This window comes from Tinamus guttatus, unplaced genomic scaffold (genome assembly GCF_059628265.1).
Source record: "Tinamus guttatus ecotype Peru unplaced genomic scaffold, ASM5962826v1 Tinamus_guttatus_pri_ptg000247l, whole genome shotgun sequence".
In the NCBI taxonomy this organism is placed as follows: domain Eukaryota; kingdom Metazoa; phylum Chordata; class Aves; order Tinamiformes; family Tinamidae; genus Tinamus; species Tinamus guttatus.
This window is the reverse complement of record NW_028288781.1, coordinates 3,055,946-3,082,643: the sequence shown is the minus strand read 5'-3', so window position 1 is coordinate 3,082,643 and position 26,698 is coordinate 3,055,946. Positions and strand designations below refer to the sequence as shown.

At 42.6% G+C, this 26,698-nt stretch overlaps 1 protein-coding gene across 1 annotated transcript; it reads right to left on the bottom strand.

The window, feature by feature from the left end:
• Window positions 1-10,543: 10,543 nt before the first annotated feature.
• NOAZFP (nucleolar atypical zinc finger) lies at window positions 10,544-23,211 on the bottom strand. The gene is made up of 10 exons (XM_088526583.1): window positions 23,178-23,211; window positions 20,113-20,242; window positions 19,840-19,859; window positions 19,656-19,726; window positions 17,533-17,612; window positions 16,172-16,298; window positions 15,320-15,424; window positions 12,969-13,015; window positions 11,756-11,873; window positions 10,544-11,075 (listed from the first exon to the last, which is right to left on the bottom strand). Exons 2-10 carry the CDS (start codon window positions 20,230-20,232, stop codon window positions 10,801-10,803), a joined length of 963 nt encoding a protein of 320 aa, XP_088382709.1. The 5' UTR covers window positions 20,233-20,242; window positions 23,178-23,211; the 3' UTR covers window positions 10,544-10,800.
• Between the last annotated feature and the right edge of the window lie 3,487 nt (window positions 23,212-26,698).

Below are 26,698 nucleotides of genomic sequence, written 5' to 3'. Positions count from 1 at the left end.
TCCTCTGCAGAGACGTAGCGTGGGCTGCTCACGGCAGTGTCTTCCAGCAGCTGGATTAGAGAGGCCAAAGTCCTGGGCAGGAGGGTCTGCCCCATGGTGACAACTTGGCACCTGCAGGCAGTGCAGATCCCCCTCACCGGGGGTGGCGCTTCCCCAGAGCTCTCCTGCAGAGGCTCCTGAGCCGCAGAGGGCAAAGGAAGAAACCAACACAATTTCTTCTGAATTGATGCATCAGCAAAGTGTTTTCAGCTGAGGCCACCTTCGTATGATTAGCTGTCTGGGCATTTACACTGGTAATTTCCCCATGTATTCCAGATGACATTTTCCTAACTCACCAACAATAGAAGCCAAAAGGCCCCTGGGGAAGTCTTCCTGAATCATGATAAAAGGAAAAGAGAGGTCTTGAAATGAAGCAGAAAGAGAACATAAAATATGACTTTTACCTTGTGCTTTTCATCCAGGCTGCTTTACAAGTTTGCATCTCAACAAAGACAAAACTGAGGAAGAAACAGATAAAATGACTTATGCAAGGTCACAAGAGAGGCGGCCTGGAAAGAAGAAAACCTTAGTCTCCAATGGACTATACATCCATATATACCCATACTACATTTCAGCTGAAAATCACAATAGCAGCTTTTCAGCAAATAACTTTCCTTACCTACAGTTGATAGATGAGCAATGCAAGAAATCTTGGGAGCCATCTTAAAAGGCTGCCTGCTCCCACGGGAGGGTTACCTTGTTCAGCTTTAGGATTTACTGCAATTTTCTGGGTGGATTTGGTTTTATTATGTCTGCACGGGGTTGCTTATCTTCTCACAAAAATGACATGCCCATTCAGTGGAGAAATGATGCCGCATTCCTATGCTGTAGCCAGTGTTCATAACACGCAGGCACGAGCGCTTCGTCTGCAGCACTAGCGCAGAAAGGTGCCGTTTCCTTCCGTCTCAGCAGGGCAGGCCGATAGCCCATGCTCCCTGGGATGTCTCTTGATGTGTCCCTGCGTTCTGCAGCTACTGACTTTCTTGCCACCCTGCTTGCATTGCTTAGCAGATTCAGTGCTTTCTGTCAGGTATTTAAGCTATTCAACTGGTTTTCTGGCATATTTTTCTCTGCTTGGGAATATCAACCTGAAGGGCCAGAGAAAGACCTCCAAAGCTTGGCCTGAGATGGATCTGAACCTGTAGCGCAGGTTTTCTTTTCAAACTCAGCGCAAAGGATGAAATAAAACTCTGTGTGGGTTTTCCTTGCATTACATACATTGCAACCTGAATAAAAAGGGAAAACAGGCACTAAAAAAAAAAAAGACACTTTCCAAAAGCTATCAGCACTGACAGACCCTGGTTAGTCAGTGCTGTTTTGCTGCTACAACAGGAGCTTTCGCTGAAGCTGCTTCCCTTGGGCAGCTGCCAGGGCAGTATCTCTGAGGAGTTTCAGGAGAGAGGCAGCAGGGCCAAGAAGAGGTCCTCTGTGGAATGGCTACACACCAAGAGAAGCCTCTCAGCCACAGGCTAATGCTACATTTTTTACAGCCAAAAGCTTATTAAACATGCTAAACAGCCTGTAGACTGTTGAGCAGAAAGGCCATTTGTTTCTCAAATGTGCTTTTTATAGTACCCTTTGCTCAGCTTTCATGAAATGGGAGGAGAGATTGAGCATATCCAGAGGCAGGTATGTACCTCTCTGTCTTTCCCGTTGCATTTTGTGTGCTGAGATTTGTCTAAAAGGCCACTGAATGTCCAGTTGCTCCAGTTAAGGGCTCTTTCTGTGTTGTCAGTTTGAGAAAAGATAAAATTTTGGCATGAGTTTTGCTTTAGGAAAGACTCTTAGCCAGGCACAGCAGAAAGTTCATTTGTTTACACTGGTACATCTTGACCTGGGCTTTCCCAGGTGACCACAAGGTGAGAGGTGGGTGTCCCCTGCAGACCTATCCAAAGGACCTTCAAACACCTGGCCTAGGTACCTCCTGCAGGACAGCAGGAGCGTCTTGGATGCAGGAGAAGGAAGGCTCCTCTGCTGCCCTTGGTGGGTTTGGTGCCCCTTGGTTGGTGCTGTTCATGTGGGAGAGGAGCTACCCTGGTGTTAGCAGCGCTGCTGGCACGAGTGATCATCATCAGGCAGGAGAGTCAGGACCTGTGGCATTCCACAGCCTAAGAGTATTTTGGTGCCTTTCCACTTGTGTGGCACGGATTTTGAAGCAGTGATTTTTAATTTTTCTTCTGGAATTAAAACAGGTGCTCTTAATAAGCAGGCACAGTCCTTGGGTGCTCTTACTCTTTTTAACCAGATTGCCTTATTTCTAAAGTAACACATTTATCTGATCAAATCTAAAGATATATTTTTAAATGGCCATATTTTGGTATTCTGAAATTCACTCCGTTTTTAGACTGTTCCTATTTCCCCCCAAGCTGCAATATGGTTTTATTTAATAAACTTCTTTTTCACCCTTGACAGCATAGTCCCATCATGACCCTAATGATTCCTCTCCTTCCCAGGTAACTAATTTGCTGTCTCTTGCTGCAGAGAGGAGGAATACTTTGAAGAGGAAGTACAATTGCCTTTTGCTTTGCTTTCTGTGCACGTAAAGCTCAGACAATGAGGAAAGCTTTCCCATCTTTATGCAGAAGTAGGTTGCATTGCCCGGAGCAGCTGATGTAACTCACTTCCCACTTTTATAGAACTTTCTGCTATATTAGTTTTATGCTGATAACTTTATAGTTATTTTCCAGGTATATAAAAAGTAGGTAATTGAAATCACAAAAGTAGCTTAATACTTGAATTATCATGTAATCACCTGGGTGCATCTGAAACTAAACTAATACTATGTTATCTCTTTTAACTAGCCAGTGATACAGTTTATGTGCCAGGTAATGGACTGCTTTCCATGGAAATTAGACAAGTGGCAGACAGCACTCTTTTTCTGATAGTGCAAGTTCTGTAATATTAGGAGCAAAAATTTAAGACCATCTGGTCAGAAACTCTTCTTCTACTGATAAAGGTGCAATAGAGTAAACTTGGAATCCTAATGTTTGGATTAGTGGCTTTGGTAAAAGCAGCAAATTATATGAATCTACTGGATCTTTAGAGCATTTGAGACCTTAAGCTTATTTTTATCAAAAGCCAGTGCTTTCATGGCTTACAGGCACAGATGAAAAAGCCACTTTCACCATTTTGTCCATGATAAACCATCTCACAGGGGCTAACAGAATGTGAGAGTGAAATTAAAGACTTATCTCCTATGGTAAAAATTAGAACGGAGAGCATGAATTTCTGCTGGAGTCAGATCTCAGGCATAATCTGAGATGCCGATTTGTGATACACAATTCCAGCACCGCAGAATACATTGCAGTATGCAGTATGTCTGGGAATTCTTCTCCTGTCACCTCTACCTGATCTTCTGCATCCTCACAAGGTCTCTCATCAGTCAAGCGTCACATCAGCTTCCTCTTCCCCTGCAGAGCGTGCAAGTGCAGAAGCAAATAGTTGTGCTAGGGTGCCAAAAGATTCAAATGGGGATGGCAATGTAGGTCTCATTGTATGTGAAAGCTATGTTTGGAAAAGTCATTTTTCATTTGGGTACTTAGAAGCAATTTCATTGTCCATATAGCAGCCATTGGAAGCTGATACCTGGTATCTCAGGATGTTTCTTACTCCCAGAGTTAATTGGACAACTCCTTTCAATTTAAGTGGAAGTAATTTACTGTTACCCGCAATTGTAAGAGAGGGTTGAGCTTTTTTAAATCCATAACCACTAATTACACATTTTGTGTGTATCCATTTATTTTGGATCTGACAAGGTGAAAAGTGCTGTTGTTCAGAGAGACCCAAAGCACGCAGGTTGCTGCGGTGCCAGAGGAGACGGCCGGGCGCCTGTGGCTGCAAGAGCCTGCGCAGGACATGCTCGTTGCCTCCTTGCCTATGGGCTACTCCCTGGAAACCAGCCACTGGTGCTGGGCTAAGATGCCTCCATTCGGGGTTGCCTTCGTGCAGCTGTGAGCTCCCCAAGCTGGTCCGTGTCCTGTGGCTTCAGGGTGCCATCGCTTCCCGCCTGCACACACAGCCCCAGGGCACGCGCCTGCCACCTCGCAGGTGGTACGAGACCAGCAACAGAGCAAGGAGGAAGAGCTCTAACCTTTCCTTTTGAAGCTGGAAGCGAGATGATAATTTGAGAACCAAAAATGTCCAGCAGGGCAAAGGCTTCCAGAATGTTTAAAAGCCACTGGAGGGGCTGTAGTTCATTTTTGCAGCTAGTAATCTGATGCAGCTGTAATAGTTTTTTCTACCCAAATACCAATTACAACATTAAAAAAAAAAAAAAAAAAAACTGTGAGGTTACATTTCAGTTTTCTAGAAACTGAGCTAGTCATATTAATATATTATGAATGGATTATAAGAAGAGTACTAATAGTTTAATGATGAAATATCCAGGGTTAGTAGAATATGTATATCATCTGGAAGTAGATACAATGAAGCAATCGTCTGTCACCGATTTAATAGGATAAATATTATTTACAGTTTATGCTACAACATTTTATCTTTTGAGGGCGGAAGCAGCAGGAAGGCGGAGCGGGGATCTGCAGTTTACCGTGCAGCACGTGAGCAGAGTCTGCTCCCAGGGGCCCGGGCCGCGTTACGTGGCTTGCTGAGCGCTGACAGGGCCAGCTGCAGCCAACGGCTGCACTCACCTGCGCCCTCACGGCAGGGCCAACGGGCTCCTGCTGGAGGGCTGCCTGGTGGGGAGGCAGGTTATAAAACCAGGAGCCCCTGGCAAGGGTCCTGGAAGCTGTAGAGGAGCAATGCTGTGGTCCTGCGTCCTCCTGCTCCCAGGTGAGAGCTGTTTTCGCTCCCTTTCTGAGGGAAATGCTCTGGTGGAATGTGGCTGGCACCTGGAGGGGTTTTGCAGGTGAGAGGAGGGGGAAATGTGCAGTGCTGGTGGTTTCCTTGGCGTGTGGGCCTAGTGTTTCCCAGGGCTGTTTGAACGTGCCCTGGCCCTGCTCTCATGGCAGGGCTCGCACGTCCTGGGGGAGCACAGGGGCTCCTCAGCTCTTTCTGCCCTCTCTTGTCTGGCAGGTCACTTGGCTAAGGCTTGGTAGCTTAAGCCAGGCCAGAAGTGCCGCTTGCAGGAAAGGTGTTTTTGTGAAGCATTTGAAGCTGGAAGCTGTGAAGTGTTCACAACTTCGTGATGCATTGGACAAACAAGGAGCCACATTCCTCCAAGGGGGCAGTAAACATACGTGGTACCTGCCACGTTTGGTGTTGGTGCTCTCTGGCTAGGGTTTTTTTGGGGTGGATGATAGAGGAGGATTTTGTTTGTGCAGTATTAGCATGTAAATGTCACGAGGGGATCTTACTTTGGACCTTAGATGAAAGTGTGGAAAAATTGAGAAATACCGTTTATTGTCCAGCTTCTACATTATTCTTAATGCTTTGACTGTAAGTTATACTAAAAGTTGAGTAAAAACTTCAGAAAAGGCTGGTTGGGAACATGTGGTTTTGTGTCTCTATCTCCAAAGTGCTCTGTACATTCTTGTTTTTTTTTTTTCAGCTGTAGATATTGTAACATCCTTTTTCTCACTTAAATCCATACTCAGCATCTTTCTCAACAAGGAAATAAAAAAAAAAAAAAAACCTTTTTAAGGAGTCCTATTTAGACTTGCTGAACTTACATTGTATGGCGGGCAGTCCAAGGTATTTGCCAAGTTACTTGTTTTCAAAAGAATTGACCTCTTTTTCCACACCAAAAATAAAATAGCAGGAAGAGCAGCTGGTAACTCTAGTAGTAAAATACTCACATAACCTGCTAAAGAAATCGTGGGTGTTTGTTGACATTCTAACGCTCTAATAAAAAATTAAATATACTCAGTGGTCTTGTAATGTGAAAATCAATCTGCAAGCCTACAGTAGATGTCATGTAACATCAAGATGACGCTGAAGTATTACTTAGACACTGTAGGCACTTAGTACTTGTTTGAGACGAGAACCAAGTGAAATGTTCATTTATTGTTATGCTTGGGGAGCACTGTGGAAGAATCACTGTATGGCTTCAAAACGGGGGTTAAAAAGAACGCAGCAAATGTCTTAGTGTGCTTCACTGTTAGAAAAGAGTAGGAGCAGAGATAGTTACAAAACGCTTTCTCATGCTTTCCAGTTGATTCTTTTTCCCTTTGGTTGCTCCTCAGAAATGGGGTGGTTATAAAGCAACAGCAAAACTCTGTGTCTGTTGGTAATTTAATTCTGTGAGAGGCTAAAATCTGAGAGGGAAGAGGTGCCCATATTGCATTAATACCTAACTAAGTGCATAACTGGAGGCAGACAGAGCACGGGCTTGTGAGCCTGTTGCTTGATAAATGAAGGGAAACCACTGGATCTGCCACGGGATTGGTCTCCTGATTTATTTTTTTGTTTAGTCTGGCTATGGAAGGTAAAAGGTAAAATTATGCCCTGCTTCTGATTGCAGGTTTATGATAGTTAATTGCATTGTGCTTGATCTTAACGAGGAAGTGCCATTAGTTACAGTATCCTCGTTGAGGAGCTTCAGGCGGTGGCGAGTCCAAGCTGCAGAGGCTCTTGCCAGCTGGACCGCTGGTTTGTCTCAATTACTGTGCATTGCATTTACGGACCTGCGAAGCAGCCAGGATAAAAACATGTCTGTGTCCTGATTGTTTGAGCTCTTAGCAAGTGGTTTTGGACTGCGTGTAGACTTTCAGGAGAATAATAATTCAACTTGTTTAAAACGCTTTGCAGAATCTTATCTCTTCCTCTTTTTCGCAGCTTTCTCTTCCAGTCTTGAAAACACTTTATATTGGAACTGTTGAAATTTGTAGCTGCCTTTTTGTTTTTTCCTTGTGGTAGTGATAGCACATTAAGCACATGTTAAGCTTCCTCGTTTAAGTTTATCCTTGAGTTTTCTACTATATGCCTCTTGACAATTTAAGATGAACTGCAGATACTAAAGACTCCCACTTGGATAAATAGGAGCTTTGCCATTGGTTCCCCCGGAGATAGGATTAAGTCCTGGATAGATGTATATAATGTGTTGTAACACATGCTAATACGCTTCCTGCCTGAACAAATGCAGTTCTGAACTTCTGAAGCTTATCCCTGATTCTCTGTGACACAAATGCTACTATCTGATCAACTGGCAATTGAAATTCCCTTTGGTACTTTATGATGATCTTAGTGTTAATTTGCTGGGAATAAAAACAGCAGCCCTGCAATAGGATTGATCAATTGACTCCCAGTCACTGGTGTTAAATCACTCTGGAATACAAATGGAAATGCATTAAATCCACGTAAGCACCTCATGAATTCATAATGTGTAGGTGCTGTCACCATGATAACAATTTTATCTGAAATCTTAAAGACCTTACAGGGCCAGTCAAGGCTCTTAAGAGTCCACAAGCATGATAAATATTATTGAGGTTTTTCATTCAAATCCCATTTAGGCTTTGTCTAAATGACTGTGGACAAAGGGGAGGAAAACCAGACCCAGTATAAAATTTTATAAGGATTTTAGCTTTATGATGTACTACTTGAACCTCTCAGTTATTGCTGATTATATGCTAAAAAAATACTTTTTCTTCAGCTTGGAATTTACTGCAGATGAAGTCAGGATTTCAAAGGAAAAGCCAAAGTAAACACTGCTTACTGTAAAATTTTAGTTTATCTGACTCTTGCTCTGCAAGGAAGCGCACTCTGTACTGCTGTAGTCTTAAAAACCTGCAGTCATGCCTGTGTGTGTGTGTGTGTGTGTGTGTGTGTGTGTGTGTGTACCCTAAGTTCTAGACTGGAGTCCTTTTAAAATCCTCTTTGACAGAAGCGGCTCAGCAGTCACCTGGAAGTGCTCAGTGGCTTGTGCTGGTGTCTGACTAGCTTGAACTTGTGCGAGTTGTAGAACATAAACCAGCACAGCCATTCTGTCTTAACCTTCAGATTTAGCCACAGCAAAATGAAACAGCAAACAGAAAGCAGGAGTCAGTAAACGGAGCACTGATTTTACCTACTAACTATGTGCGTTACTAATATCCTTCTAATGCACTTAAAAGGCAGAGTAATAGGGATTAAGGTCAGAGCTGGGCAGGCTGGAAAGTCCCAGGCCTTTATCAGAAAAAGCTGGTGAATGTGTCATTCTCATCTTCATCCTTTTCCTGCCGTTTATCCTAAGACAAATAAAATGCTGGACTTTTGATGACAGCAAGCCCCAAGTATTGTGCTTTTGACTTTAATGAGGAAAGGGTGACAAAGTGCAACCTTCAGCATGTGCTGCCTGTCCTTTTGCCAATTTGCAAGCACCATTAGTAAAATTTATTTATGTTGGTTTATTGTAGTTTGAGCGTAGCAGATTACCTCAAAGCAGCTTATACTTGGTTGCTGTGACCCCTTGAAGGCCAGACACCTGCAGCTCTAATTCCCTGGCCCTCTTTTCAGTTAGTGTTAGCATTTTATCTGGTGTGAACCAAAAGAAAGCAAGTAAAGCCTCTGTCCATTGAGCAGTGACCTTGTTCAATTAAGCAGGTATCCTGCGCATCTGTTGTAGGCAGCACTTGCGGCCCTCTGCTACCACAGCTTGATAGGAATGTGCATTACCTCTAGAGGATCGGATCTGGAGCAACTAAATCATCAGCACAAGGACATTTCAATGAGAAAATGAATAATTCCTTACTCTGATTATGATGATTAATGCTGTTATGTCAGCAGCCCTTGGCACAGCCAGTGACAGCAGCCGTTCTTATATGGAAAAGATCTGATTCCAGAGCCAAGAACCTTAAAGGGAATTTTGTACTGTGAAGTAATAAAATAATATTAGCAAATGATGCAAAAGCAACTATAACTTAAAGTACAACCATAAAAAATGCACATCCTTTCTTCAAACCCATGACTGTGTAGTAACGTGTAACTGTTTTGCATTTGAAAACAGTCGGGATAAACTGTCAGTGTTTCTGGAATTGACCACTGACAGATGGACTCAGCTATAGAGGTTTCTGGACTGCATGAAGCTGAGCACAGATTCAGTCAGAGGTGCCAGTTTCATAAATCAGCAATCACTGTCGCAGTGGCTGGCATCCCCCTTCCCTCACTCGAAGTGTGGATATGCAAAAGGTTAATTAAAGCACCGAGCAGCTACATAATTTAAGGTGGGTCGGTCTTCCCTGGCTTCTGAAACTAGGTGGTCCTAGTGTTGGTTTCATTTGTCAGAGGGGTCATGGCTTTCGGGTGTTGCATTAACCGGCTTCGTCGCTGGCTCTGCAAGTGAGTGCTGCTCAGGCTGTTGCCCTCTCCACGCTGTTTTCTTGCCTGCAGCTATCATAACCAAGTTGCACTCTGTGGCAGTTTTTCTACCTTGGGTGTGTTCCAGCTCCTACGTCTCTTACTCATTTGGTAGGAGAGGTGTTTCGGAGGGAAGTACCAGTCTTGTTTTGTTAGGATATATTCATTTGACAATCACAGCATCATTAAAAGTTATTCTCAACAGGCTATGCACTGCCAACATTTAACCTTTAGCTGATAAAAAACAATAGCGAGAGCCCTGCAGAGGCAGACCATTCTGTAACCAGTTCAGATATTTCTGGCAGATAATAAGAAATAACATTCTTGAACTTAAGCATGGCATTTGGAAAGTCTGTGTTCTAGTGTCTGCTAAGCTCAAGTAATGCTCGAGGTGGCTGTCATAGTATCCAGCTGTGTCAGCTGCTATTGTCACAATCCTCTCAATATTTCCCTGCAGGAAAGTGCAAAATGCTACCAACTGTATTCGTGGATTAGTAATTAATAGACGTTGATTTTTTTGAAGCCAGTATTGGGTATTTCTGCAAATGCCTTTCCGTCAGCCTACCAGTCTTGTACTACTGGCTTACTTGTCTTGAACCAGCATGTTTGTGTGGGGTGATGTTGGCACCCAACCCACCTTTGTATTTTCTTGTCTATTCACACAAAGGGCCGATTCCTTGAAGAATTTTTGGTTTTCTGGTATTATATGCAAGGAGAGGAGCTGAAGGCTAGGCACAGAAGAGACCAGTTTCCTTTTGATCTAAAGAGAAACTGTCTGACAGAATGTAGTGGCAGAAAGGATAATTAATTGCAATATTGTTGCAATATTAATGTTGCAATTGTTATTGCAATAATAACATTGATGTACCAAGGGTGCACTAGTATGACTGTATATAAACTCAGTGATTAATATTTAATACTAAAAAATGCTGGAAATGCTCTGTTCAAGTGCATGGAAAACAATATTGATCTGCCTTGCCTAGATAAACAAAGAAGCTACTTTAGTGAAAATTTACATATTGTGTATGATTATGTGCTTTCAAGTTATTCAGAACAAACCACTATTTATGAAAATTCAAGAGAGAATGCAGTTGATTTTTACTGTGCAGACCAACAAAAAAGAAGTCAGCAACCCACCACTATATTAGGCTTAGAAGTTCAGTTAACAAAATTACCATAAAAATAACTTAATTTCTGATGAGCAGTTGGAAACAAATTGTCCTGCTCTCCTATATTCCTGTGGGAGGGATTTGACTGAGGGGGTTAGAGGGGTGTATGCTTTGACCTGTTATACTCAGTAACTTGGGGACAACAAAACTTGAGTTGCTTAGGGGGATAAAGCCATCTCTGGTTTTTAACCCTGCAACTCTGTACCAGTACAGCTTGCTTGGAATTACTACCTAAATCCCACACTCTTGATTCTCAAACTTGATATGCAAGTACCCAATAGAGCTATTCTACTGGCACATACACAAGTCAAAAATGAAGCATATACTCAACTCCTTCCACATGTTTTAGCTCCCCAGAAGATTAAGCTTAATCTTCAGGTTCCTCATAATGTGCATACCCACTAGCGTAGGTCCTTCCTAAACTTAAACTGCTGAATACATCTGTTGTCTCTGTATCAGAATCTTTCCCTCCTTCATCATTGTCATCCTCATCGTCCTCTGCTTCATACTCATCGTATTCATCCTCACGGTCCCCTGCATCTCCAGCCTTGCTGCTGGAGAGGCTCTTCCAGTAGGCATCGTAACCAGAGGCTCCATCTGCATCTTCACCGCCGGCCTGGCGGCCAAACTTCAGGGAGCGCGCTGCACACAGAGGAGAGCATCGTGTTGGCACCTGCTCAACAAGCACCTCACATCGCCAGCCCCTTTCGCTGACAGCATTTAGTGCTAGACTTCCGAAACCAACATTTTCAGACTCGGAACCTTCCCACTACATTCCCTCTCCCCGTGCAGCCATGTTTGTATTAACAACTGCTGCCCAAGCAGGATTTTTTTCGCTTAAGGATATACCTTTGTTACTCTATCCAAGAAGATCTATAACCGGACATGCTATGCAGATATAGCATATATATTCCAGTTTATTAAAGGAAGATTAATAGGTAAATTGTATGGATGTCATCAAATGATGCTTCTAGATTCATTAGCCTGCTTCTTGTCGATTGAAAAAAAAAAAAAAAAAAAAAAAAGGCTTAAATAGTGACTGCATGCAATTCTTTGATAACTAAAATATGAAACTAGATAAAGATTTCATTACCAGCATCAGGTAATGATTAAGAAAGAGTCTAGTCAATTCTAGAACTAATTAAGACAAAAATTTTCCCCAAATAAATGCAGCAAAGCTTTGCAAAACAATTGAAAGCAAGAATAAATAATAATAAATTAGTAATTTACTCAATGTTCCCATGCAGCAAAGCAGTTATTAGTGGTGCCAGCTTGATGCCACTCCTATGAAATTAGCTTTCTAGCTAGAGAAGCAGTCTTACTTGACATGCTGAGATCCTTTGTCTGCTGAGTTTCATGTCCACATTTCGGGCAGGGAGGCTCTTTTCCCTTTTCCTGCTTAAAAACCTTACTTCGCACATGATCATCACAAAAACAAGCCTGTGGGATGAAAGGAGAATGACAAGGCCAAACATTTTAATCACAACAGAATACTCTTCAAGAAGCAATAAAAAAAAAATCTAACAGCAATAGAATTTTCTGGTTGAGATTAAAATTAATGAGCTCTAACTGCAGGGGAACTGGAGTCTGTATGTTATGCACAGAGCAACTACTTCTGTGTTGACTATAGTTTCATGGTTACTTGGGGAGGAGGCTGCATAATGGTGCCGATAAACCATTAGGGGAAATATAACATATTCAAGGGCTGGGTGTTACTGCTGGGACAAGGGGTCTGGGAAATTTCAGTTTACACTGACAAGCTTGAAGTGCAATCGGAGATGTAGGCCAGAGCATAATTAGGCACTACCTGAAGGCAAAATTGGAGATTTCATGTGCTGAGTTACCAAAGTACTAGCAAGGACAGCTGCAGAAAGGGGCAATTTGGAGTATGAAATTGATGTCATAGAAACTGAAGAAATTGAGGATTTAAAAAGTGAGAAATGAGGCAAGAGGAAAAACAGCAGGCTGTGAATCAGTGCCTGAAGTAACGTGAGGGATGCTGATGGTGAAGCAGGTAGACGTATTTTGTTTCATAAAATATCTGAATGTTATCAAAATTAACACAACAGATCAGCCTCTGCATGTGTGAAAACGGGTCAGTTGCGGAGAAGACTTCTTAGATCCAGCCTGCAGTGTTTTCTAGTCAGATCATCACTTGCCTTCTTTAACTTACTAAAATGTCTCAATTCTATGTTGGATCAGAAAACATTTTGAAGCCTTGGATTCTGTCCAAAAAACAAGCATTTACTTTTTTTGAAGAGGTCAAAACATAGTACAGCCCCAATTTAAATGTGAAGGCTGAACAAAGTCAAGATCACCTCACCTTGCGTGAGGATGCATAATAGTGGCTGTTGGTAGCAGATAAACAGCAGCCCTTTCATCTCCTCTAAGTCTGCCCACAAGCTTCAGAAACCAACACAAAAAGTATAAATTTCCTGAATAATACAGAAGAAGACATGACAAGGCTTGGTACCAGAGTTGCTAAAGAGAACAAGTCCTAAATTACAAGTACTTGCAACTGTCCTTGCTTTTTACCTTACAACGCAGGCATGAATGCTGCCCAAGCCTGTTACAGGAAACACCTGTTGGAGAAAATTCATGTATAAAATTCAGTGTTTGAAAACTGCACAGTTGTGATGTTTTACATCTTATAGAAGGTATATAGTGTAGTATTTTGAGGCATTTACTTCAGAATTACTTTTGAGGCACGCACTTCGTAAACATCAGTCAGTTATTTTATCATAGTTTGATTCTATTTTACAAGATTTTCAAGTCTAAGCCTCATGACAATACTTCATACAAACTATATGTTTATAAACTAACTTCATACAAACTACAAGTTAGAGAGGAAAACAGTTTGGTATAAAATGGCTTCCTCTCTTTGCTTCCCTTGTAATGCCAAAAGAAGGAACAATTTGCAGTCATGGCAGTCTTCAGTATATTTATCATCTCATTCAAAGAGACTCTTAAGAACACTCACAAATTCCAAATGCCAAACCCAGAGAAGTTTTGTTCTGTATATTCTGCCACATCCTCCGAAAATGTACTATAGGGCACACAACTTTATATGAAATCCTATCCAACTCTATTAAAAAGTTGTAGGTGGCATGTAAAGAACAGAATCAGTGCTCTCCTAAAATCCAGCTTCAAATTCATCTCTTTACCCGACTAGAGGGGGTGCAGAACAACAACCACACAGGAACATACAGAGATATGAAGCTGCGTGGTTAGCAACTCCCTGAGAGGCAGTAATTAATACATGTTCTGCCGTGAGTCTTTTCCAAAGTACTCACTCTCTCCACTTTGCCCTGCCCTATGGTAACTAAGCTTTTTGATCTGCGGTAATAAATATCATGGGCTCTCCACATGAGCAGGACAGCCATGGGAGTTAGAGATCTGTCAGATGTTTAAAGATAGAACTGGAAATGCTAATCACATATTCAGATGTTTCCAGAGTAAGCCGCACTTTAAAAACTTCTCTCAGTGATGGAATGTAACAGAAGCTTTTTTTTTCCACAGCTATAATGAGATGTAGGCTGCAACTTCTGACCATATTTAAACTCAGTGTTATATAATATATAGTGATGCAGGTTTTATAATCTCATCACATGCTGACAGAAACCCTCTACCAGGATTGCACTTTGCCAAAAAAAGTTGAACATAGTGAAAACCCTCAGAAAACAATTTCTTCACTCAGAGAATGACATCACATCTGTGAATTAAAAGCTTCCAACAATCAGGGGAAGAAAACATTCCTGTGGAACAGCTGTTGCTGCTTCAATATTGCTATACATGAAGACATTCTGGCAGAACACATCAAGGGAAGCTAATCAAGGCTTAGAAAACAGTTGGCTGGGAAAAAAAAGTATGAGAGAGAAAAAGGAGATGAGAGATATCTAAAGATACAGATTATAACATTAAAATCACAAGTATTCTGGATTGGAATAAATCAATCAAGACAAAAGATTCTTCAGTTCTGAAGAAAATAGTCTTATACATGACAGTGCCTTCAATTTCTATGAAGATTTAAAATGTTACAGTAAAAAACATACAAGTTTTAGAAGGGACAAACTCTTGTCTCCTAGGATAAACAAAATGTTAATTAACTGGGGATAGGAAGGAAATATTTCTGCCACAGGCTAATTATTTCAACCCTCCTTACTCTTGGAGGTTGTTTTTAAACTTCAGCAGTTTTTTCAACCATAGATGGGTAGTGGACAAGTCAGATATGCTAATCCTGTTGTCTTAAAAGTATCAGTTTCAGGTTGTTTGTCGCACAAAAATGGAACAGGATATAAACTTGAGTTAACTGTTCTTTGCTCAGTAACAGTGGCTTGCACTGCCACGTGATACATGTACTAGGATGTAAGTATCTGTACTAGTATATGTACATAGTTACTAAGTGCCCATGATCCATTGAAATCAGTGGAAAAAAAAAGAACTTGCACCTAGTTGATGGCCGAACACTATTTCTGTCACTTCCTTGCAGGCCTAGGCTGCCTGTCTCCTCAGCAAACCAGGCAGTTACTGCCTCATGAGTCACAGCCTTCCTCAGCCTGGCTGCTTGTGCAAACTTGACAGGGGTTATTGACATACAGGTCATCATCACCTGTACATCCAGAGCAAGCTGGGAAAGCATAGCCCAACTAGGCATAGCCCTAAAAGCAACAGTTTTCCAAGAGGGACAGTATCCAGAAAGAGCTGAACAGAGGTGAGAATAGTAGAAAAGCTGCTTCCTGCAAGCAGGTCGGAAATGGAGGCCCTTTCCTCCCGCAATGGTAAAAGCAGCCTGTTTGGAAAAGGAACTGTAGAGCATCCTGGGACACAGAGGAGGAAATCTGAGTCTGCTTAGCTCTGGAAAAAGGGACTATAAGGGGCTAACTTACATTTAAATGTCTCTGCTTCCAAAACTTGGCAGCTGGCTTGATGTTCAAACTGATCATCTTCACAGAGGAAATTGTGGCAAAAAGAACAGGCAAATATTCTGCCTCCTACAAGATTTATCAAGGCAAAATAATCAGTAACAGGCATAGGCACCAAATTCTATTCCACAAACAATTTAGGCAGTTCTGCACAGCTTTAACTAAAGACCATTTCTGCTACAAAATGCTTCAACAGACAGTCCCAAATTAGACATCATTATTACACTGAAAATACCGTGTATCCTAGCAATCCCAGACAGCATAAATATAAAGCAAGCATCGCTTCTGGCAGTTGTATTCATTTTTAATTGAAATATGGCACTGAACATCTTTTAACTGGATGAGATCCTCTATCCATCATCTCTGCTCTTCCTCCCCCCCCCCCACCAGCCTCTCACTTCTGATGTACACTGAAATAAATATTTTAAGGAAATTCCATAAATAGAGATCAGTATCATTTGCCAAGCAAATGGGAATCTGAGTACCCATACTAGTGCAGATGAAAGGAGTGAGAATAGTGGAAAATTATGTTGACTCTCTGATGTGGTGCTTAATTATATGAAGTGCTCAGATGACAGGACAGTTAATATTCTAGGTGACAAAACATCCTGGAGCTGAGCAGTGGATGCTCTTGGGCACATCATTCACCTTCCCCTTTGCAAATGGCTTTTTTCAAAATGGGGAAAATGTCTAGCTTTAACCAGATACAATGTATAGTGAAAAGGAAAGATGTTAAGGACATAGGCATGATAAATGGGGGATTGGGTAGGAGGGCAAGTATAGTTCAGATTCTTTTGTTGAATGAGAGCAACCTACCATGATCCCAGACGCTTCTTTCGCACTCAATACACTCTGCATCTGTAAGGGGGCAGATACACGCGTGTGTGCTGAGACACTTCCTCCCATGACACACCCAAGCTTCACAGAAATCACAAATTGCACCCTGCAATTACAGAAAGAGATGGTTTTAGAACTTCTGCAACACCTAGAGACACTCTTCTTCCATAAGCCTGAGCGTATTCAAGTATTCATTCTCTCAGTAGGTTCTCTCCAGGTGAGCAAGAGAGAATGAAACACATCTGTATTCTAACCAAGCTGTTCCAGTGCTCATTTCAGCACTGGAACACTCATTTCTTTTTGGTATTCACTTCTGCACAATGAAATGTCATCAAAAATAACTTACTTTCCTCCTTTTCCTGTTTTCTGTTTGTTTTTACATTTCATATGTAAAATCTCATGCATGAAAATAGCATCCTCTAGCTGAAGCCTATGAGATTCATAAGTGATAGCAATTATCTGGCAAAAATGAAATTACAACATTTAAAAACAACAACAACAAATACCTTTTTAGATTCTTACAGCAGAAATAATCCGCAGCCTTTCCTTTATTCTTAAACTGTAAGAGCTACATATCAACTGTACTGTGCTGTAATGCTACTGTGGTAGCATTTAAGAAGCCTCCTCATCCCATATGTAAGAGATTATCATGTGCTTGCATCTATACACGTGAAACTGGCATAACAATGGTACACCCAAATTAACTGCTAATTAAAACAGTGTTGCAGGTAAAGGCATGGAGGGATTTCAGGAACTCGAGGCAGAAAGGGCCAGCTGTGTTACTGAGATCCGGTGACTGCCAAATGGATGGAAGTTTAATCCATAGAGCATTTAATGCAGAGGCTATGATGGGCCATACCTTGCTTAACAGTGCTGAATAACCAGCTTGTCCTTTTAAGAATAAAAAAGGCCAGAAGCAACAATGAAGTGATTCAGTTTTAAATAAAATTATCATCCAATACCACGGAACAGACTGTTCCTGGCAATGCTGAAAGGTCAGTGAGAAAAGCAATTCCATTGTGTTTTATGGGATGATTCTAGATTTTAATGGAGACCAGGAATTAGGTGCATGACATGTAAGCTCCAGTGCTGTTAATGCACATGTTCAAGGCTTGCCACCAATATCCACCTTTTGGTGCCCAGGACATACATAAGAGATTGTGCGAGTCAAATATAAACAAGTTTCCTAGTTTAAGAAAAAAATCAGTTTGTAATGGAGAAAAATCTGGGCCTGATGCATGCTATCATTATTCTATGGGGCCTGTGTGTTTTTTGCTTGTTTAGAAAAATCTGCAAAGAAAACCTCTTAGTACAAAAATGCTAAAACTCTGTATACATACCACCATTGCTAGTCCAGTACTATACACGCCAGCATGTTTTATGACACAATCTGAAGACTTCATCATGCATTTGGTTTTTCCTGTTTAAAAAGTGAGAAGACAACCAGAAGAAGGTTGCATAAAATGAAAATAATTCAGATTGATTATATAAGAGCAGTGATTGGACTAAATACTTTTAATGTATACCCAAGATAAAAATAATGCAAACAAACCACAACATCCTGCAAACCACCCTCACATCTCCCTTAGATCAATTTAATTATTGTCTGTTTTCAGCCAGAATGTCTTGCGTCAGTGCTGATAATCAGACTACGTGTTATTTTGCTATATGTTTTGAGGCATGCTGCACACAGTGCCAGGATTTCAAACGTCAAACCACAGTATGAAATAATGTAGGTCAAAGTCAAACAATGATATTCTGGAAAGCTGTATTTACTACTGCCACTAGTCCCAACATAAAACCATCATATGCTGTGAGCAAGGCTGAAGTCTTCTGGAAAAAATACAGCTGTACCCATCCTTTAAAAAAAAAAAAAAAGCACATTATGATTTAATTTGATTTAATTATCTAGAGCCACCTGGATACTTAAGGTTTAAAAAAATAATATTTAAAAAAAAAAGCATGTAAGGGTTTACTTTCTAGCCTAAATACTCTATAGGCAATGGTCGGGGAAAGAAAAAGCCACAGAGTGTACAAAGCCTTTCAGACACAGGCAGGCAATTAGAGTGATGATATTCCCCTACCTCTTGCTTCTGATGCGGCTCCACCAGAAAGATCCCTACTCATCCACAGCTGTATGAGCAAAATAACCTGTTTAACTAGCCCAGGTTGTTGCACTAGGGTCATATCAACAGTTTAAGTTGTCCTGACACAAACCCCTTTGTTACTGCTTATGTGAAGGAACCAGCAAGAGCTGCTCCTTGCAAACCCATTCACGAGCTGCCAAAAAACTGTGCTCTGAAAAAAGCAGTTAAACCAGAGCAACACGCAGCAGCAGCAGCTGAATCTGGTGTCAGCTTGTCAGATACCCAACAGCAGGAGGAGTGAGGAAGGGCCACTGATGCTCACAGACAAGCAAGGTGAGCTGGCGGGGTCTGCCGCAGCACAGGCCGGCTGCCTTGCTCCCAGCCCTCAGCACCTCTCTAGGGAAGAGGCTGCTGGTGCTGGGGGCTCTCACCAAGGCTTGGTGAAGCACGAGCCGCTCTAATGGTCTTTGTCCTGGCACACAATGGTCTTTGTCCTTATTTTGTGCGTTGTTAGGACTGCTTTTCCCCCCAAAACCTGCTGCAGATTAAGATGCGAGAGTCAGGTTCAGATGTATAATGTATGGGCAACTAGACAATGTCGTTTGAGCAGCTCATTGCATGATGACAGAAGGAAGACTGACGAATGATCAAGCTTTAAAGACTGCCACTGCTTATTAACAGAAGTGCTCAGCAGCTGCAGGTCCCATCAAAGGCCATGGAAGCCGCAAATGTCAGCAGCTCTGAGAGTCAAACTGCAGAAAAGCCTAATTGTGTAATGACAAACTGATCTGCAAGGACGTGTCAAAGCAATAAAATGGTGATACTCATCTCAGAGTATGAAATGACTATTACCCTCCTCTGCTTTTTTAGCCAGATACAGAGCTCAATCCTACTACGTCAAAGTGTCAGCCTTCTAGCACGTGTGAACAACATGAAAAGCACATTATGTAACAAAAACAGGCATGGTGCATAATGAACTGTTGATTTTTAAAGTGATCAGCAGTATCATCCCAAAAATGCAGTTTATTGATTTTAAAAGTCAGTGGAGTCAGTGCCTGTTTAACTCTGCTGCCAGTATGAAGCAATCCCATGCACAGTTTTGTCTGGCCATTCCCTAGACTAAGTGTTCTTAGTCCTAGAAGGCAGGGAGATAACTTCTGAATATCAAACACTGAAAACAAAGCCAGCAGAAACCTCTGGGGTCAGGGGCATATGCACCAGTTTGCACCATAACACAAGAGCCTCTTCCCAAGAAGAAGATTCCCAGCAGGTGTAAGAGAACCCATTCCTGCCATTAGAGGTACTCCAAGGGCTGCAAGTTGAACACCTTGAAGGGGGAGCCCGTAACATGTTTTTCCTTTGTCGTTTCCACTTACCACACTGTGCGCAAATGGGTAATTTCTGAACTGAGTTGCAGAAGTAGCAGAAAGCTCTGTTCTTCTGTCGTCTAGGCGCATGGAGGGGAAAAAAACACCAAAGGGCATTAAATGACCTATAAAATGCTTGAAATCAATGAATACTATACTGTTGGCTTTAGAAGGGTAAAATAAACTTACTCACCTTTGGCACTTATCACATTCCTAAAAAAGAGAAATAAAATACTGATGATTACTCTATGTAAAACATACAAAACTTACAGACTCCATAGTGACTCAGAATTAAACTGATTAGATAACGAACTTTTTACTGAAGCATTACACCTCTGATGTTAATGTAACCTTTAACAGAAAAGAAGAGCATTCTAATGGCCTTAAAGTACAGCCAATGTATCATTATCACAGACTTGACATCATTTAAAAATCATTTAGTATAAAATATTTTAGGTTATTTTACCATTGAGGCATTACAAGGATGTTTGGCTAAATCTATGGTTGCTCTTGAAGCCCTTATCTGCTTTTCACGTTCACGACGATTCTCTGCCTTCTTTCGAGCACCAGTCTTCTTTTTAGGCATTTTGCACTTCCTGAAGGGAAGGAAATAAAAGTACATAAGAATGCACACAAGAACATATATGTAAACACAGGGAAATGCATGATACATCAAGCACCAAAACTGCATTTGGAGTTCCCACCTGTTAACTATGTTTCAACTCCATTAATCTCATTTTCTGACAGTTTTCTTTTCAAATATAGAATACGGGTCCATGACAAAAAGAAAAAAACAGGAATCCTGTGACCCCCTCCAGAAAGGACTGTGCTGCCCTCCAGTTTGTGCTTGCCTGTATCTGGAATGTTTTGCCTGTAAAACAATGTTATCCAAAGGGTTCTTTGTGCTGGGCCTTCTGTCTCCAGTTTGCCTTGTTGTCTATTTACTAGAACAATATTCAGCTCCCTTTCACTTCTTTCTCCTCTCCTGTGCAGTAATGTTATTCAATCAGTGAAAAGGCACTCCTCAGGTAACAGAGACATGCGGTACTGCAGGAATGCACATTTCACACCTCAGGAAGGTGCAGAAAACAAAATGCCTTTGTCACAGACTTAAGAGCTACGCCAAAGGGATGCCTGTACTGCCTCTTTATTGTTCCAGCACATTAGCACCAGTGAAGCGCAGAGCAGGCTCTGCTTTTGAAGGTGCCACTGTTTCCCAAGAGGAGTTTTACTAATCTAATTCATTGGGTTCAGTGTGTGTGTGTGTCAGCATTCTAGGAGGGAACTAACGTAATTCGGTGGCAAGGCTGCCAGGCCATCAGACCCAACGCTCTGTTGTCATCTCTGCAGTGAAGCCGGCAAGTCTCACAAAAGCTTAGCTTGCTCTCACAGTGCCCTGTTACATCAAACAAGTATTACCCTGGCTTCATGAAACGGTCAATGAGGGACTAAAGCTGTGGTCTGATGTCACATTTTGTCTTCAACAAAGGCATTTTAGACAGCTCTCCTTCATTATTCTCAGTCTTTATCACCCTCTCATTTCTGCCAATCTAACTGTTGTTGGTACCATATTCTAAACCAGATCTGGGTTGCTTATTAAAAAAATATATAGTTGTAAGGCACATTCCCAAGTTTGTAGCAGGGATGCACGTGTTTCTTCACACCAACAACCGAACTGTCCTTCCTTCCAGATGATATTGTGACTGGATTTTCAGACACACCTACCTCCTATCTGGAACTAAAGCATTTATGCATTGCCAACCTGGCCTGTTTAGCACATTGCCCCACTGTATGTTGCAATTGCAACTAATCCACAATTCCTCCAGCTACAAGTACACTCAGAAGTGCTCCTTGATCCACCTCTGATTTCCAAGACCCCAGGAACATAATTTCAAACAACCACTAATGGGAGAGCTGACTGCCATTTCACCACCTCAATCTCCATGATGCCCCTCACAGAGAAACACTCCAGCTTTGGGGCTTGGCACAAAAGGGCCCAGGCGAAAGGACAACTTTGCCCAAGCGAAGCTCTCCTGATGCCAGCAGGACTTGGGATGTTCCTGGGGCCACTGGTGCCAGCGGGAACCAGCAGCATTGGTGCCTCCACCTTCAAAACAGACCACCTTATTCCCTTCCCTAACGCTAAGCGTTAGGGGTGCATGCTGTCATCTCTGCGGAGAGCAACAGCACCAACGTGTAGCAAACTACAGTGCCATAAATTTGGAAGAAAAATCACCATCATTTTTTAAAGCTCTTATAAAACAAACCCCACAATCTTAACTTCCCCAAACACAGAAATTTATCGTCTTGACCAAATATTAAAATTTGTTTTTGATAGTGCACATAAATCAGTTTGTTCGCCCTGTAGCATTCCACATCATGTTTAAATTGCATTAGTGTCACATTTGCAGTCAAAATTGTATTGCTTAGAGGCCTGCTGGCAACTATCATTATTCTAGAGTGTGACATTTCTGACTCTGGGATATGAGGTTGCAGACTAATTTTCAAACTGCTTAAGTGCTGATTTAACAGCAGAATCTAATGGTTAGTATTTATACTGTGACTTTCTCACATTACTTCATAAGTCAAGGTGCTCAAATGACAATCTGTTTTGTTGAAAAACATTCTCAGTGACTACTGAGGACACAAATTATGAGAAATGTCTAAGATAGTAGTTTTTAGAAAGTAGCATTGAATAAAACAACAGAAATGTAGTACGAGGTTCTTTTAACAAAGCTATCAAGCCACTCCAGACATTCAAATATCCAATGAACGATAGCACCCAATATTTTATCACTCTTTCCCTGTGATCTTCCACTTCAGATGTCTGTTGTCTTTGCCCTATATCATAAATCCTTAAGGAACGGGCTGTTTTCTAATTTTCTGAACAGGTCTTGACAGTGCTAAGGTAAGAGAAATTATGACAGTAAAACTTTATTCACCTGCAATCCCTCTCCAATCAGGATATCACAACCTTTAACAAGCACTCATCAGTATTTTAAATACCTACACAGTATGTTCCTGCATGGCCACTTTGCAGCAGCAAATGTACATGGGCATCACGACTAAGTGCTAAACCAGAAACATAATGTGCTTGTTTAGAGTCCTACTCTCCTGTAGGTTGTAGAGGAAAGAAGAGGACCCCGCAAGTGACCTAAAGCAACATGTCCGCAGGGTGGTATGTCCTACATACAGGGAGCTCCTCCGCTTGGGATCTGCAGGGCGGAAAGTGTCTTATGAACCTTCTGCTGGCGGCAGAGCCCGCCAGGGCCGCGGGGCTCCCCGCTCCCTTGCAGCCAAGGCTCTCCAGCCTCGGCAGCGGCGCTCGCCGCGACAGGCGGTGAGCCCCGCGCTGCCCCGCGGAGCACCGGGCCACCGGGCACGCGCCGCTGCGGAGCGAAAGCTTCCGTGGTGCAACGTGGCCCGCGCCCCGGCACCGCCGCGGGCGCCAGCGGAGGGCGATGCCCGGGCCGGGGCCCCCGCGCTCGCTCTCCCCCGGCCGCCGCCGCCGCCGCCGCCCCGCTCGCCCACCTGGCTCCAGCGGCCGCACGGAAGGCGGAAGCGGCGCCCGCCCCTGCGCGCGGCGGCGGCGGGTTCCGGGGCGGCCGTTAGGGCCGTTGGGGCGGGGCTGCGTCACGCGCCTCCGCGGGGACCGCAGCGGGGCAGGGCGCTGTGGTTACCGCCGGGAAGGGCGGACAGACCCACTGGAAAATGCGACCTTTTACCGTCACACAAGACCTTAGAGCGTTTTGTCTCATTTTCACTTTAGCTAATCAGTGTCGTTACTGTTACCTTATTCTGGTTGTGACCATTTCGGTCTGATTTTGGCCTCCATGAATGCAAGAACACAATGAAAATAAACGCTATAGCATCAAATGCAAACAAATCTTACAATCTCTTCAAAAAATTAATTCTTGTTGTCCAATCTACTTTAGCAATAAGTGAAGCTGCTTAAGGAAAGTCTCCATACACACATCCTCCCATTTGAACGGGCAGCTTTATTTAAGTAAACACAAGTGAAAGCAGGAAAACGATAGAAAAACGAAACAGACACAAAGTGGCAGGCAGATGCTGGTGCTAAGATTTCATTTAGTCTCCCTTAAATGGCTTTTAAGCAATTACATTTTGAATGTGTTTTTGGTGGATTTCAGAGGAGGGAGAACGCCCCTCTCTGAATTGCGTGAGGGTATCTCCGTTCCTTATGGCCTGGCAGAGAACTGTAACCTACAAGTTGCCCTGTCACGCTCTTGTTTCGAGGCCACGGCCTGCCTAGGTGGGAGAGCAGGACCAGGCCCCGCGAGTTCCCCCTGCGTTGCCTCACTGGGGTTTTCGTGCCGCCGTGAGCTTGCAGGGCCGTAGGAACGCTGCAGCCCTGGGGCGAGCCGCCTGCGGAGCGGCAGGCGAGGGCTAGCGGGAGCGGGAGGGAAGGTCGCTGCTGCAAGCTAAGCGATGCAGCGAGGCCAGTCCTGGCTGGGGTTTGCCCATCAAAGGCATTCCCTCCAGCATGAGCTGTTTTTCAATCCGGTTTGACTCCTTGTACTGCCGTGTATCTTGCAAAGCCAGCCTCACTTTTGTGAAAGTCCATAAAATGCTAATACATCAGAATCCTTCTAAAATAATTTGTTATCCATGATGTATCCTGGAGAATCTGTCCCCACATCTCTCCTTTTGCATTTGCCTTTTGGGGCTGTGTCGCTGGACAGAGCAGTAGTACTGTGGATTACATGTTGGCTGGTGATCAGACTTGTGTTTCAAGGCAGTCATTTTGCAAACATTTTAAACTGGAATAATTCAGCAAAATGAAAAATAAAACAGACCAACAATGTTGCAAGGCTGTTGGCCAAGGCAAGAGGGGCAGTGCCTTTCCCCACACCAAAGCTGTGTGTCAGCACAGTGCACCAGCTCATCCCCACTCTGCCCATCCTCAGCACTGAGCTTTTCAGCCCTTCATCTCCTCATCTCTCAGCCCTTCTTCCTCAGAAGCGGTGGTAACTTGCTTATTATTTGTTGCTGAGATCAGAAGGTAAGATTAAGAAATGAAGCATCCAGCCTCCCTCAGAAGGACCATATTCTAGGAGAGATAGGACCTTGTGTGCAGTGACACTGAGCTGCGGCTGGAGGAAAATGAAACACTTTACAGTACTTTCCCTGCAATGTCTCAGCTCCTTTAAAGACACAGCAGACATGTTACCTGTGAGCTTAAAGTAACTATTGACTTGAGTTGCTGTAATTCACTTTTGATTTAATACACCATGATTTCTTTTTCTCTAAATAATATGGTTGCTCTGATCTAATTAAACCCTATTACCTACGTACTCATTACCATAATTGTCTTCATTATTTCAGTGTCCCTCACAACGCTGAATGTGTTTGGTTCCCTGGGGCAGCATTATAAAATGGGTGCAGCATATACCTTTCTTATTGACCTTTAAGACAGTATACATCAAATTTAATTTCTTTTTAAATCCTGGCCTTGCAGCAACTGACCTTTAGAGTCATGTCAATATTTGTTTGATGTCAGATAATTTTGTCTTTAGACATTTATCCCTGCTGATTTAGCTGTATAAAGAAAAAGGAAATGAAGAAAAGAACTTGAGGACAAAAAAAATCTTTACTGATGTATAATGAATTGGCAAGTTCAAATATAATATTCTAATATAGACCTCCTTGAATTAGGTGTGGGAAAGATTTCTCTATTTTCTTTTAAATCTGCTTTTATAACTGGTGCTTACAATCATTAATCTTAGTCCTGTGAAATTATCTTCCAAGAAATTCCTAAATGGTTATTTTATCTAGTCAAAGTTTATGAAAAGTATCAAAAAAAGGAGAGAGAGAAAAGAAAATGAGAGAATTTGCTATTAAGAGATTGGAGCTCTGATTCGGGGAGTCCACCAAGTTGTGTCTTTATTAAAATTTATTAATCTTTCTTATGTTATTGAAGTTGAGCAGCATTATAGCTTGGCAGGGTTTTGTCTCCTAAGCAAAAGGGATGCAGTAGAGCTAGATTGCTGGAATTTCTGTGAAGCATTTATTAAGATATTATACATTAATTATCATAAGTTAATTAAAATTGCTGAGGTGGGAGGATGGTGCAGGATGAATCAGTTACTTGCTCTTTTTTTTTCTCTTACAAAAGACGTAAGCAGCAATAGCTGGTGATGGAAAAAGAGCTTGCTGGCTGGTGGCAAGTTAGAAAGTGGTGTTTCTCCATGATGAGACTGTCGTGTCGTGAGGGATCTTCTGTCCCTTCCCTCTGACCCTATCAAAAGCCTGGTGCCCTGCATATGCAACACTGGGGAGCCTGGTCTGTGAAAAAGAGGAGGAGGATGCCTAGCAGAAATAAGCGAAAGACTGTGTAATAGAAATAGGGAAAATTAAAAAACAGAGAAAGCAAAAGCCATCTCCCACCCAGAACAACTAACAACAAGCGTTTCTGTGGCAATGCTTGGAGGACACTTGTCAAGTGGGAGTGAGAGAGGAGGAGGAAAGACTTCAATGATTTAATCAGCCATGGAGGGGGAGGTTCCTTCATGTCAGCAGCTGCAGCTGTGTCATGGGGAGCTGCTCCCCTGAGCCCCTTGCCTGGGCTTCTCTTCTGCTCCGCAGGGGAAAAGGGGCTCCTGGAGGTGCTTGCTCCTCTCTCCCAGGACAAGGTGATGGCATTTTTTCAGATGGCCAATGCCAGGTCCCACGAAACCTGTCCTGGATGCCAGTGCTGGTGAAATTCAGGTCCTGGAGTACACCAAGAGTGCCATTTCCAGTAAAGCTAGAGAAGACTTAGTGGCATCAGCAATGTCTCACAAGACGTTATCTAGAAGATGTGATACAGTTACTCGAGTTCAGCCCTGAACTGAAATGAGGGCTGCCCAGCTGCCAAATCTCACAAAGATAAGAGATGTGTTGCATGGGTGATGCTGAAGCAGAAAGAGAGGCTGGAGCAGGTACGTGCATGGAGCAGTTTATATCTGTTTACTCTTGTTCAGGGTAAGGAATTCAAAGTGAACCAGGTGGAAGGAAATGTTGCCAAGGTGATTGGGTACTAAGAAGCCTAT

Coding starts and splice junctions, on each gene's coding strand:
- NOAZFP (XM_088526583.1), bottom strand. CDS start 20,232: ATGCCTAAAAAGAAGACTGGTGCTCGAAAGAAGGCAGAGAATCGTCGT. Junction 19,860..20,112: donor ATCCTTGTAATGCCTCAATG/GTAAAATAACCT, acceptor TCTCTTTTTTAG/GAATGTGATAAGTGCCAAAG. Junction 16,299..17,532: donor GTACTGGACTAGCAATGGTG/GTATGTATACAG, acceptor CTGTAATTGCAG/GGTGCAATTTGTGATTTCTG.